This window comes from Nuphar pumila, chromosome 16 (genome assembly GCF_984573655.1).
Source record: "Nuphar pumila chromosome 16, dmNupPumi1.hap1.1, whole genome shotgun sequence".
NCBI lineage: Eukaryota > Viridiplantae > Streptophyta > Magnoliopsida > Nymphaeales > Nymphaeaceae > Nuphar > Nuphar pumila.
The window spans coordinates 15,473,595-15,486,567 of record NC_143264.1 but is presented as its reverse complement, the minus strand read 5'-3'; the positions used below and the strand labels follow the sequence as shown (position 1 = coordinate 15,486,567).

Genomic DNA, 12,973 nt, shown 5'->3' with positions numbered 1-12,973 from the left:
TAGCGCTTTCGGTAACCCTGGTTTTGACTATATAGAGCCTTTTCATTCATCAAAATGAATTAAAGTAGATGTTTGCTTCAGATGAGTGGTTTGCAATGAGGATTGTGCATAAACCTATTGGAATTGAGATAGTGGAGACAATCTTCTCCATGAAGTTTTAGAAGAGTAGTATGTTTTTGAGGATGACAGTGCCAATCGTGAAAGTGTTGAGATGAGTGGACAATGACGATGTTCCAACTATGTCCTACTTGTATGATGATATGAACAGGTCAAAAACACAGATTAGAGAAATTTTAGCAACAAGAAAAAGTATTATATGCTAGTTTGGAATGTGATTGATAAGAGATGGACTCACCAACTCCATCAAGATATTCATGTTACTGCCTCTTACTTCAATCCTGCCATCAAATTCTTCCCCATATTCTTATATGATAGAGAAGTGCAAATAGGCGTTCTGAACTCCATTGAGAAACTTAATAGAGATCATAGTTTCCAGAGACAAATTCATTTGAGTTAACCAAGTATGAACAAAACTCAAAGACTTTGGATAAAGGAACACAATCCAATTGCGTAGCTCATTACGGCCAGGTATGCATTTGAAATTCAATGTTATTATATTTAATTATGTATTTTTGTGTTGCAAGGATTTTCTCTCATGATATATATATATATATATATATATATATATATATATATATTTTGTTGGTTTAGTTTTTAGATCAATGGTGTAATAGGTTGGGTGGAGATGCTCCTTCATTATCTGGGTTTGCACAGTGTATATTGAGTTAAGGATGCAGTGCAAGTGGATACAAGAGAAATTTGAGTTTTTTTAGCGCATCCACACAAAGAAAAGGAATAGATTAGATCACTCTCAATTAAATGATCTTGTATTTTTCGCATACAACATGAGATTGAAGCAAAGGTAACATTAATATATGTTAGTGGATCCACTTTAATACAACTTGTATTCTAATTAATATCTAAATATTGCAAACAAATACAAAAAGAATCGAGAAGATGCCAGAGGAGCAACTATGATCTCATCAGTATTGACAACTTCAATATATTAGATGAGTGGGTAGAAGAGCTTGGTGTCTTGGATGATGATGAGGATTGGAGGCAACTGGAGACTGAGATGGAGGCTAAGGTGGATGATGACAATGATTATGCTCACCCAGGGATGAATGTGGATGAAGGAAGAGAAGAAGACAACTCAAAGAAGATGATCCATCACTTGAATATCGTTTTCGTTATGATTGATAGATTATGATGTTTCTTCTTTTGTTTTATTATGTAATATATAACTTTGATATCAAACATTCATGCTTGTGACTCGTGACTTTTGTTAAATGTTTGTTATATCGTATCCAATGTTTTACTAGTGCATGTTTATGTTTAGTTACTCATAATGCATATATTCATGTTCTTTTTTTATCTATTGCATTCTATAAGAATTTTTTGGATTTTTTGGAGATTTTTCTCTATTCTTTTTGTAATTTTCAGTTTTTTTGTGGTTTTTAATTCAAGATTTTCCCCGTATCGTACAATACGGTACGGTATGATATACCCATATTTGAGGCTCATGTGATATGGGTATTGATACACTATTTACAACATTGAGAGGTCGCCTTCTCCTACCCCCAAAAAGTTTGGTTGCTCGTTAGGACCAGAATCATGGTTACCACAATTCAGTTAGTAGAAAACATATATTTGGTTAGGTATTTTTCATGCTCAGATGTAGCTTTTAGGAAGATACAAAATCATTGACTGATATGGCACTAAACCTTGTTGACAAAAGCATGTGTTTTACTAAATAAGCAATGGTAAACACATCTACTAGTTTAGGTCAAGGAAAAAAAAACAATTTACACTATGATTTTTGAAGGGTCCTAACAAGTGACCTAATCTTTTGGGGTATATATACATATATATAAGGAAAGGGGTGGGTGTGCATGACTTACATTGCACACTGAAGTGCACCACTAAAAACCATAGTTTTCTGATGATCCAACCACATGGATGTGTCCGGCATGGTCCATTTGCTAGGTACAGTTACTGGATCATGCATTTTTCACAAAAAACATAATCCTTAAATGTCTAAAATTAAAAATTGTGAGCTGTTGATTTTTCAACCTTTAATAACCTTAGTTTCATGTCAGAATCTGTTGATCCAAAAGTCGATTTCCATTAAATCAACTGTGTAGAACACACATCTTTACAGTCATTTTTAAGAAAATAAAAAATTGTGGAAAATGGGCATGCACACCCACCTCTCTCTCTCTCTCTATATATATATATCATAGTCACTGATATGAGCAATATTTTGAAAATATCACGAGATTTTCCGAGAAATTAAGCTAGCCACTATTATCAAGAAAATCTCATGATATTTTTAAAATATCGCCAAAATGAAAATATTTCAATATTATCATGATACTTATGAAAAAAAATCTTATTTTATATATTTTAAGCCATTTTTTGTTTCTTTTGTATTTTAAATATTTTCTAAACTTATTTTCTAAAATTTGACACAAAACCTATTATTTTCTTATCTTTCTTATTATTTTTTATATTTTTTTAATTTTTAAAACTCCAAAGATTTTCCCGAGAAAAAACAGTTTTTGAAAATCTCTCAGAGAGAAACCCTCACTGAGATATTACCTTGAACGATATAGGTGGCTGTTATATATATATATATATATATATATATATATATATATATATATATATATATATATATATATATATATATGGTACATATGGGCGTTTGCATGGTGTAGATGGTTTTATGGTTTTATTTTTCAATGTGACGTGTGGTTTCTACTTAATCTAAATCCAGATGTGTTTATTATTGCTTGTTTACCAGAAACATGCTTTGGATCGAACTATTAAGGGGAGAACTTGAATTTTCTATTGTACAATTGAAATGCAATATGAACTGTTGATTTTTAGGTTTCTTGATAAATATACATGAACACAAAAATTCCCTAATCTAATACGTGTACTTAAACGTTAGAGATCACATTTGTGGTGGCATCTGATTTGCAAACAATGTGAAGAAACATTGAAAACTAAAACCATCCACGCTATGTGGATGTCCACATCTACCCGTCATTTCATGGACAAACATTTGATAAAAGAGTTATTCTCTGTATATTCTGTCATCTTTTACATGCCATAATTCATTTGGATTTAAATCTTTTTATGTGCATAACCAGGTTCTGGTTTGGTAAAGAAGAAAGGATTTAGAGGGTCATTTGCTGATGCAGGTTCTTCTGCCAAGGTTTGTCTTTTTGTTTTCATGTACTTTGAGTGATAGTAATCTTTAATTTGAAATTATGCACGAACTTGATGCAATCTGTGTTGGGTGATTTACATCATCCTTACCTGATCTATAGTTTTGTACTGTTTGAAATTATGCATGTAATTGATGCAATCTATATCTTTAATGATTTACATTATTGTATACCTGATGTATAATTTTTTACTAAGTGTTCTTGTTGCTTGATCAATCTTTTTATAGATATTTGCTGTTTTATCTGGGGTGCACAGTCTTGTCACTTGCTTTTTGAAGAGATTGGGAGGCAAAGATGATGGTATGCCATATTATTTATCCTTTGAAGGCTGTATTACTCTTTAGCTTTTAGGACTCCTGATGTAAGATTTATAATGCATGTACATTTGGTTTGCAGTGATTAATGCTGGTGTTGCTGGATGCGCAACTGGCCTTGCTTTAAGTTTTCCAGGTATGCTGTACCTCATAAACCTGTCTTCAAGTATTAACTGAGAAGGTATAACATGGAAAGATTGTAGTGATAACTACAACTTTGAAGTCATACAAATGTGGGTGCACACATGCATGTGTACATTTACAATGTTAGTTTTGTATTGCAAATACTTTCATGGGATATGTTGCAATGCAACTATGCTTGTCCAGTAGTCCAGGACCAAATAAGAATTAAAGTCACCTTCTTCAATGCATTGGTTTATGTACTTTTAATTTTTGGGATCCTATTGAGACTATCTATAAAATTAATCATTGACGAAGAGAAAAACTGATGGCAAATCTAAACTGCTGAATAAAATCCAATCCAGTCCATCTTCCAACCTCTTGGGCCTTGCAAATTTAAGAAATTATTAACCATATTAAATAGCTGAAACAAACACTAAGCTAACTCCTTAGAATGGGGATGCCATATTTCAGGAGAAAGAAAAGAAATATCATCTATGGGTTCAATATGATTATCAGTGCCTAGTAATTAGAGCAGAAATATTAGTAACTTGAACGGCAATGGCGCTCTAGTGCTTTACTCCTTACTGTGACAAATACCCAAATCATGTCGCAACTGTTGGATATAAAATGGAAATTGGATAGTTACACTTTAAGGGCACGTTTGGAAGCAAAAAAGAAAATTCATAGGAAAAGAAAAATTTTCCTATGAGAAGTTTTGATATGATAACTTTTCTAAATGAAATTTTTTCACTTGTTTGTGTTGCATGAGAAAAACAGAGTGGAAAGCATGAGAAAAATGGAGTGGAAAGCATGAGAAAAATGAGAGGGAGAGAGAGAGTGTCGGTCAGCCCCCTCTAGAGAGAGAGAGAGAGAGAGAGAGAGAGAGAGAGAGAGAGAGAGAGAGACCTGAAAATGGTGGTGGGCAGGAGGAAGATGAAGATAAATGGTGGTGGGTGGGAGGAAGATGAAAATGGAGGAAGCTCTTCTGGAGGCAGCCCATGGAATGAGATGTGTTGTGGTTGAATGGTTGCCCTAATGCAAAAAGAATTTTTGATAGGAAAAATTCTTCCACCCTCCCCGCCCCCCAGGTGTATGAATTTTTCCTATAAAAAATCAGACTTAGAAAAACTTTCTTTCAAAAATTCTCTCATTTGGAATGGTTGGAAAAAGTTGTCTTTTTTCTTTCCTAGTTGCATTTTTCCTAACATTTTCTCGCTTCTAAACGTGCCCTCATTTGATGGCTATATCATCATGATCTGTGGTTTAATATTTTCAAAGAGTCTTTCTTTGAATTTGTCAGGGTCAGTAGATTTATTGTTTCCTTTTTTTAATTTGACTCAGTGGTCTTGGTTTAGCAGTATGAAAGGTTGTTACTGTCTCCCAGGATTTGGGTGGTTTAGCATTAGGTTTTTAAGGTTGCTGAATAATGCTCTACCTGCTATGTGGTGGTGGTGAATATTAAACTGGAGATGGAGGAAATCAGTTGTGGAAGGGCTGGTTAGCTGTATTTGATGAGTCGTTTTGGGAAATGGTCATACCTTGCCTTTTTGGAAGAATAAGTGCATCGAATAAACTACTTTGCAAGAGAAGTTCCCTTGTACAGCACAGCTGAATTTTTTCATCACAAGGTGTTTGTTTGTTGGTCACTAACTGGAGATTGGAATGTAATCTTCATGTGGGACCTAAACGATGGAGAATTTGACGAGTAGTTTGTAAAAGTGTCTTAAAAAAGACACTACAATCAAGACACAAAGTTCTTGATGAAAAATGTGTGGACAAATGCACAATAAGAAGACTTAGAACACTTGTGCACAAAGGCACAACCCACAATATCTCACAAATGCACTAAGGCATAAAAAGGAATAAAAAAACTTTATTAGATAATGCTTGGGCTTTGTCTCAAAGCCTTGAAAATACACAAGGGGAGAGCTCCTTTAAATAGAGAAGTGGAGACCTTGGAGAGGCTCCACTTCTAGTCATTGGAGCCCCTCCAACGGTCACAAATGTGACCGTTGGAGGGGCCCAATGACTAGAAGGTGGTCCCCCCAAGGCACATGATATCCTAATATTAAAAAAAAAGAGATAAAAATAAAATAAGAAAAAGGAAAATAATTACAACATATTCAATAATATGAATATGCATAAAATGACTAAAATACCCCTATAACTATTATAAGAGAATATATATATATACACACGTAGGTAGATACATGTACATATATATGAAATATATATGTGCATGTATATATATAAAATATATATAGAATTATAATGATTTGGTATTACAATTTAACACTCCCCCTCAAACTTAGGGCATGATGACCAAAAGTTTGCCAAGAAGGAAGTTGAACCACAGAGAACACAATGCTTTAGTGAAGAAATTTGCCAACTGATATTCTGAAATTACATATGGAAGATCTATGACTCCTTTCAGATATGCTTCTCGAACATAGTGACAGTCCATCTCAATGTGTTTAGTCCACTCATGAAATGTATGATTTTTTAAAATATAAATTGCACTCTTGTTATCACAGCATAACTTGATGGACCCTTCTACATTGATCCTCATGTCTTCTAATAGTTGATGAATCCATACAATTTCCATGGTAGTAGTTGCCATGATTCGATATTCAGCTTCGGTAGAGGATAAAGACAATTTTTTGGTGCTTCTTACATCTCCATGAGATCAGTGAGTCTCCTAAAAATACACAAAAACCAGTGGTGGAGTGATGGTTATTTGGGTCACCTCCCCAGTCAGAGTCAGTATAAGCAATTAATTTCAATTCAGAGGAAGATGATAAGAATACTTTCTTATTTAATGTACCCTTTATGTATCTGATGATCCGTAAAATGACACTCATGTGAACAGATGTTTGTGCATGTTGAAACTGACTTGCAGTATGAACTGCATGAGAAATATCTGGTCTAATAATACTTAGATACATTAACGATCCCACAAGCTGTCTGTAGGGAGTGAGATCTATGAGGGGAATGCCATCATCAATTTTCATTTTGGCTCTTATTATAGCAGGAGTTTCACAAATTTTATCATCTGTAATACCTGACCTGTCAAGAATCTCAGAGGCAAACTTAATTTGAGATAAAAAATACCCTCTATGAGAGTATGCCACTTCAATAACCAAAAAATAGGTTAAAAATCCCAAGTCAGACATTTCAAATTTATCCTTTAAAATTGATTTTATACTTTTAACTCCTTTAGTATTACTTTCAGTTATTAGCATATCATCTATATATAAAAGCAGTATTACTATCCCTGCATTGGTTTTTCTAACAAACAAAGTAGTGTCAGTGAAACAAGATGAGAATCTATTTTCTAACATTACATAATTAAATCTATCATACAAAGCCTTGGGGGCTTGTTTTCGACTATAAAGTGCTTTTCGAAGACGAAGCACCTTTTCTTTGGGAGTCTTCGTTCCTGTCGGAGCATTCATATATACTTCTTCATTTATATCACAATTTAAAAAGGCGTTTTTAACATTCATTTGATAGATGTTCCATTTGTTAATTGAAGCAACAATGATGAGGCATCTAATAGTAACCATTCCGGCCATAGGGGCAAATATTTCTTTATAGTCAATCTCGTATTCTTGGCTATATCCCGTAGCAACTAACCGAGTTTTATATCTCTCAAGAGATTCGTCGCTCTTAGTTTTTACCTTAAATACCCATCTACACCCTATTATTTTCTTACCTTTGGGAAGATCTTGGAATTCTCAAGTTTTTGCCTTGTTGAGGCCTCTAAGTTCACAATCCATTGCTTTTAACCATTCATCATTCTTTTTGGCTTCTTCGAAGTTTCTAGGTTCTACATAGGAGTGAATGGCGCTGAGACAAGCTTTATATTTAGGTGTAAAAGAATCATATGAGATGAACCTAGAAAGTACCTTTCTATTTCTCTCAGTTCTTCGTAGGTTTCTTCATTTGTTGAAGTGGAGCCACTAGGTTCATTGTATTTTTCAATTGCACTTCTAAAACTGCTTGTCTTTATGAGTATATGTTATAGGATCTCTCGATGCTCCTTCATCAGTGTGTTGGTAGGCAGCTGGATGAAAGGAAATATTTTTCTCATCTTCATTATCACTATCATCATTTTTAGCTAATAGCTCAAATAAAAAAAGAATAATCCATATTTTCTTTATAAGGTTCACTTCTTTCAAAACCATTAACATTTTCCAGAAAGCTCACATTTCTAGAAACATATAACTTGTCATTCTTAACATCATAATATTGAAACCCTTTTGGGGTTTCGGAGTATCAAAGGAAAGCACATGTAATGGCTTTTGGTGAGGGTTTGTCGTTCTTGTCAGTAAGAACAAAGCATTTGCAACCGAAAATTCTCAATCGACTATAGTCAGGTTCTTTGGTATACAACATTTTGAAGGACGAGATTTTGTTCAAATTTTTAGATGGTAGCCGATTTATAAGGTAGACAGATGTTAAAGCAGCTTTGACCCAAAAACCTTTCGGGATGTTTTGAGAAATGAGAGGGGTTCAAATTGTCTGTATAACATGTCTATGCTTTCTTTCAGTTAATCCATTTTGTTGAGGAGTTTTCAGACAAGATCTTTGGTGAAGAATACCATGACTTTCAAGATAATTTTTGAATTCACTTTAAAGATATTCTCCTCCGGAGTCAGTTCTAAAGATTTTTAAGTTTCCATTAAATTGATTTTTAATTGTCGTATGATAGGTTTTGAAAGTCGAAAAAACTTCATATTTGTGCTTAAGAAAAAATATCCAACAATATCTTGTGTAGTCGTCAACAAAGATTACATAATACGTAAAACCCCCTTTTGATAAAACTGGTACCGGTCCCTATACATCCGAATGAACAATTCCAAAAGGTCTTGTTGTAAACATAGATCTTTGACAAAAGAGTAATTTTTTTATTTCTCAAGAATACAATCGTTATAAGTGAAATCACTTTTACATAGGTGTTTAACAAAAGGTAAATAAGAAATTTTTATAACATTTGGATGTCCAAGTCTCTTGTGGCATACATTAATATCTTTTTGTTGGACAACGTTACAAAAAGGGTTCTTTGTAATTTGAAGGAAATCAATATAGTATAGATCTCCCTTCCTAGAACCTTCCCCACTCAACCTCCCGAACCGACGATCCTGTATCCAACATTTATTACATAAAAAAATTATATCACACCCATGATCCGAGAGTTGAGAAACCGAAAGCAAGTTTAAGTTTAGTTTTGGTATAAATCTAATTTTTGGGATAAAGAACCCTTGTTTTTCAAAATTTTCAATTCCTTCTACTTCAAGAGAAGTTCCATCCACGATTGAAACAAAGGATGAAAAGAGATTGTTTGAGTATTCGGAAAATGTACTAATACTTGGAGACATATGAAATGAAGCACCCGAATCTAAGAGCCAAGAGGTTTTACCGGGAGGCAAAGAGGTTGACATGGCAGTTCTAAAAATTGCCCCCTTGAGAAGAGGTTGAAGTACATCCACAATTTGTTGTAACGAGAGAGCTCCATTTGAAGATGACGAGTACTCTTCCTTTTGAGGTTGAGATGTGGTAGCCATTCTTAGAAAGAAGGTCTTTACGCTCACCTGTGCAGGAAGAGGGAACGAGATATCGAGAGAAGAGGCTGTGAAAGAAAAGACGTCAAATAAAGAAATCAACGTATTGCTTTTCGTATTAGGTTTTGATAATATATTTAATACACAATTTTAGGGTACAAAAATACCCTCTAACAACAAGCTTAATAACAACACTATCAACATTCGGATCTTGACCTGGTCCAATACAAGAGTCGGGTCTGGTCCTGCACAGACCCGACTTGGGTCTAAGACCCAATAACGACTTCTTTTCAGCCTCCCTCAAGTTGTGTATGGTTTTGAACCATGAACAACTTGCCTTTCAGAAACCAAAATCTGTCCTTTGTCAGCCCTTGGTGAAAATATCTGCAACTTGCTTTTCAGTTCGCACAAACATAGGCTCAATCTCCTTTTCTTCAACCTTTTTCCTGACAAAATGCTGATCTATGAAGAATGGGATTAAAGGACATGTTGATGGCACTTTGATTATCACATAACAACAGTGATCGAGCAATCGGTTCTCCCATTTCTGTTAGGAGATGTCTTATCCATGTAGCCTCAGCAGTGGTAGCAACCATCGATCTGTATTTAGCCTCAGTACTTGACCTAGCAACCGCCTTTTGTTTTCTACTACTCCAAGAGACCATGTTCGATCCAATAAAGCTGCAATAACCAGATACTGACCGTCGTTCATCTGGATCATCCGCCTAATCAGCATCAACATAAATAATGATTTCATGACCACCTAGATTTTCACTCTTCCTATACACCAGCCCATCACCAACTGTACCCTTCAGATAACGAAGTATTCGTTTAATTGCCTCCATATGCAGTGTATGAGGTTCATGCATAAATTGAGATACCTGATTAACCGAATACACTATGTCGGGTCTAGTAAAGGTCAGGTATTGCAGCATGCCAACTATGCTACGATACCTAGTAGGATCTCCATATATATCCCCTTCTTTAGAACTCAATTTTTGATGGATGACACTTGGAGTGGCCAATGACTTACAATCTTTCATGCCTGCCCCACTAAGAATATCCATCGTGTATTTCTGCTGAGTAAGAGTGAGTGTATCACTCGTCTTATCAACTTCCACCCCAAGAAAGTATCTCAGCTCTCCCAGATCTTTCATTTTGAATCTCTGATTTAATAACTTCTTTACTTCCTCAGTATGATTTCTGCAGTTCCCTGTGATAATGATATCATCTACATAGATCAATAGAAGAGTGGTGACCTCTTGTTCATTGTGGATGAATAATGAGTGATCTAGAAAAGATCGAGAGAAACCGTGCTTCTGTATTTCTAGCGAAAAACTCTCGAACCAGGACCGAGAGGCTTGTTTCAGACATCTGATTGGCGTCTTGTTCTGAGTACTCAATGGGTTGTTCCATATAGACTTCCTCTTTTAGATCTTCGTGTAAAAAGACATTTTTAACATCTAACTGGCTCAATGTCCATCCATGTTCAATGGCTAGACTCAACACAATACAAAGGTTCCCATCTTAACGACATGATTGAAAGTTTCATCAAAGTTCTGTTCTTGTTCTTGTGTGAATCCTTTGGCTACAAGTCTAGCTTTATACCTTTCAATACTCCCATCTGGTTTATACTTTATCTTGTACACCCACTTTGACCCAACAACATTTTTATTTAGTGGTCTAGGCACAACTTCCCATGTCCCACATTCATGTAAGGCTTCCATTTCTTCATTCATTGCTTCGATCCATCTCATAGAACTTGCAGCTTGATGGAATGTGAGAGGCTCATCCTCTTTATTTATGGACGTTAGGAATAGTTGAAAATCCAATGAAATTTTTTTATAGCTTACCCACCTGTCAAGTGATAGAACCTTGGGGATATAAGATTTGGTGTACAGGAATAAATAGGAATAGGAATGGAGTAGGGATTGTTATGAGTCGTGAGTTTATAGATAATGTAGTTGAGGTCCGTAGGAAGGGTGATAGGATTTTACTTATTAAATTAGTATTAGGTACGAATATTATTAATATTATTAGTGTTTATGCACCTCAAGTAGGTTTAGATGATTCCATTAAGCGTCAATTTTGGGAAGATTTAGATGGAGTAGTACAAGGGATATCTTATGGAGAAAGGCTTTTCATCGGCGGTGACCTTAATGGGCATGTAGGCATTAGTAGGGATGGATTTGAGAGTATCCATGGAAGCTATGGTATAGGAGAAAGAAACGAAAGTGGAGAAAGGATTTTAGATTTTGGTTTGTCCTATGATATGATCTTAGCAAACACTTGGTTTAGGAAGAGGGAGTCTCACCTAGTAACATTTAAAAGTGGGGTTAATACGAGTCAGATAGATTTTTTCCTACTTAGAAAGAGAGATAGGGGTTGTTGCATCGATTGTAAGGTTATATCGGGAGAAAGTGTAGCTACACAATATAGAGTCTTAATTTTAGATCTTAGAATTAGACAATACCGCAAAATGGATAGACATATGATAGATCCTAGAATTAAGTGGTGGGCACTGAAAGAAGCTAAACAAGGAATGTTTGTAGAGCGGGTAGTTAAGGAAGTTGATTGGTGTCTCGAGGAAGATTCAGAATCTATGTGGAATAAGATAGCGGGTGGCATGAGAAAGGTGGCTAAGGAGGTATTGGGTGAGTCTAAAGGCGGTGCACCGTTAGGTAAGGATACATCGTGGTGGAACGAGGATGTCAAATTAGCTATTAAGGTTAAAAGAGAGTGTTATAGAAATCTAAGTAAAAATCGTGATAATGAGAATTTGGAGAAATATATGATAGCAAAGAAGGAAGCTAAAAAAGTAGTTCGGAACGCGAGGGATAAGGTATATAAGGAGGTTTATGACAAGTTGGATACCAAAGAGGGTGAGAAGGATATTTATAGGCTTGCAAAGATGAGAGATAGGAAATCGAGGGATCTAGGTATGGTTAGATGTATCAAAGATGAAACGCAAAGGGTTTTAGTCAAAGATGAGGAGATTAAGGAGAGATGGAATGATTATTTTGATAAGCTATTTAATGAAAGTCATGCTCAGGATCTTGGAGACTTTTCAATTTCTTTTCATGAGATGAATCGTGACTTCATGCGCAAGATTCAAAAGAAAGAAATTGCAGAGGCTTTGAAGAAAATGAAATCAAGAAGGGCAGTTGGCCCAGATGGTATACCTATCGAGGCTTGGAAATGCTTGGGAGAAAAAGGTTTAGAATGGTTGACAAATCTTTTTAACAAGATTTGGCGGACAAATAAGATGCCTAATGAGTGGAGGAAGAGTACTTTGGTGCCTCTATATAAGAATAAGGGTGATATACAAGATTGCACAAACTATCGTGGTATAAAACTCATGAGTCATACTATGAAACTTTAGGAGAGGGTGATTGAGTCTAGGTTGAGGAAGATTGTCATGATATCGGAGAATCAATTTGGTTTTATGCCTGGAAGATCAACTATGGAAGCTATACATCTTCTTAGACAACTTATTGAGAGAAATAGAGAGAGGAACAAAGATTTGCATATGGTTTTTATTGATTTGGAGAAGGCTTACGATAGAGTACCTAGGGACGTTCTCTGGTGGACAATGATGAAGAAAAGTGTTTCTCTCAAGTACATTAGTATAATTAAAGATATGTATGAAGGAGTAGTAACCAATGTCCGCACTTAT

The 12,973-nt window shown here is 35.2% G+C and overlaps 1 protein-coding gene across 1 annotated transcript in view; it reads left to right on the top strand.

Moving 5' to 3' along the window:
• The window catches only part of LOC149813005 (chloroplastic import inner membrane translocase subunit TIM22-2-like), a 37,403-nt gene that overhangs the window by 11,239 nt on the left and 13,191 nt on the right, over positions 1 to 12,973 (top strand). Inside the window, exons 2-4 of the mRNA XM_089990988.1 lie at positions 3,219 to 3,283; positions 3,524 to 3,596; positions 3,693 to 3,746. Of these exons, the coding sequence (XP_089847114.1) occupies positions 3,219 to 3,283; positions 3,524 to 3,596; positions 3,693 to 3,746 (192 nt within the window). The remainder of the gene's footprint in view (positions 1 to 3,218; positions 3,284 to 3,523; positions 3,597 to 3,692; positions 3,747 to 12,973) is intronic.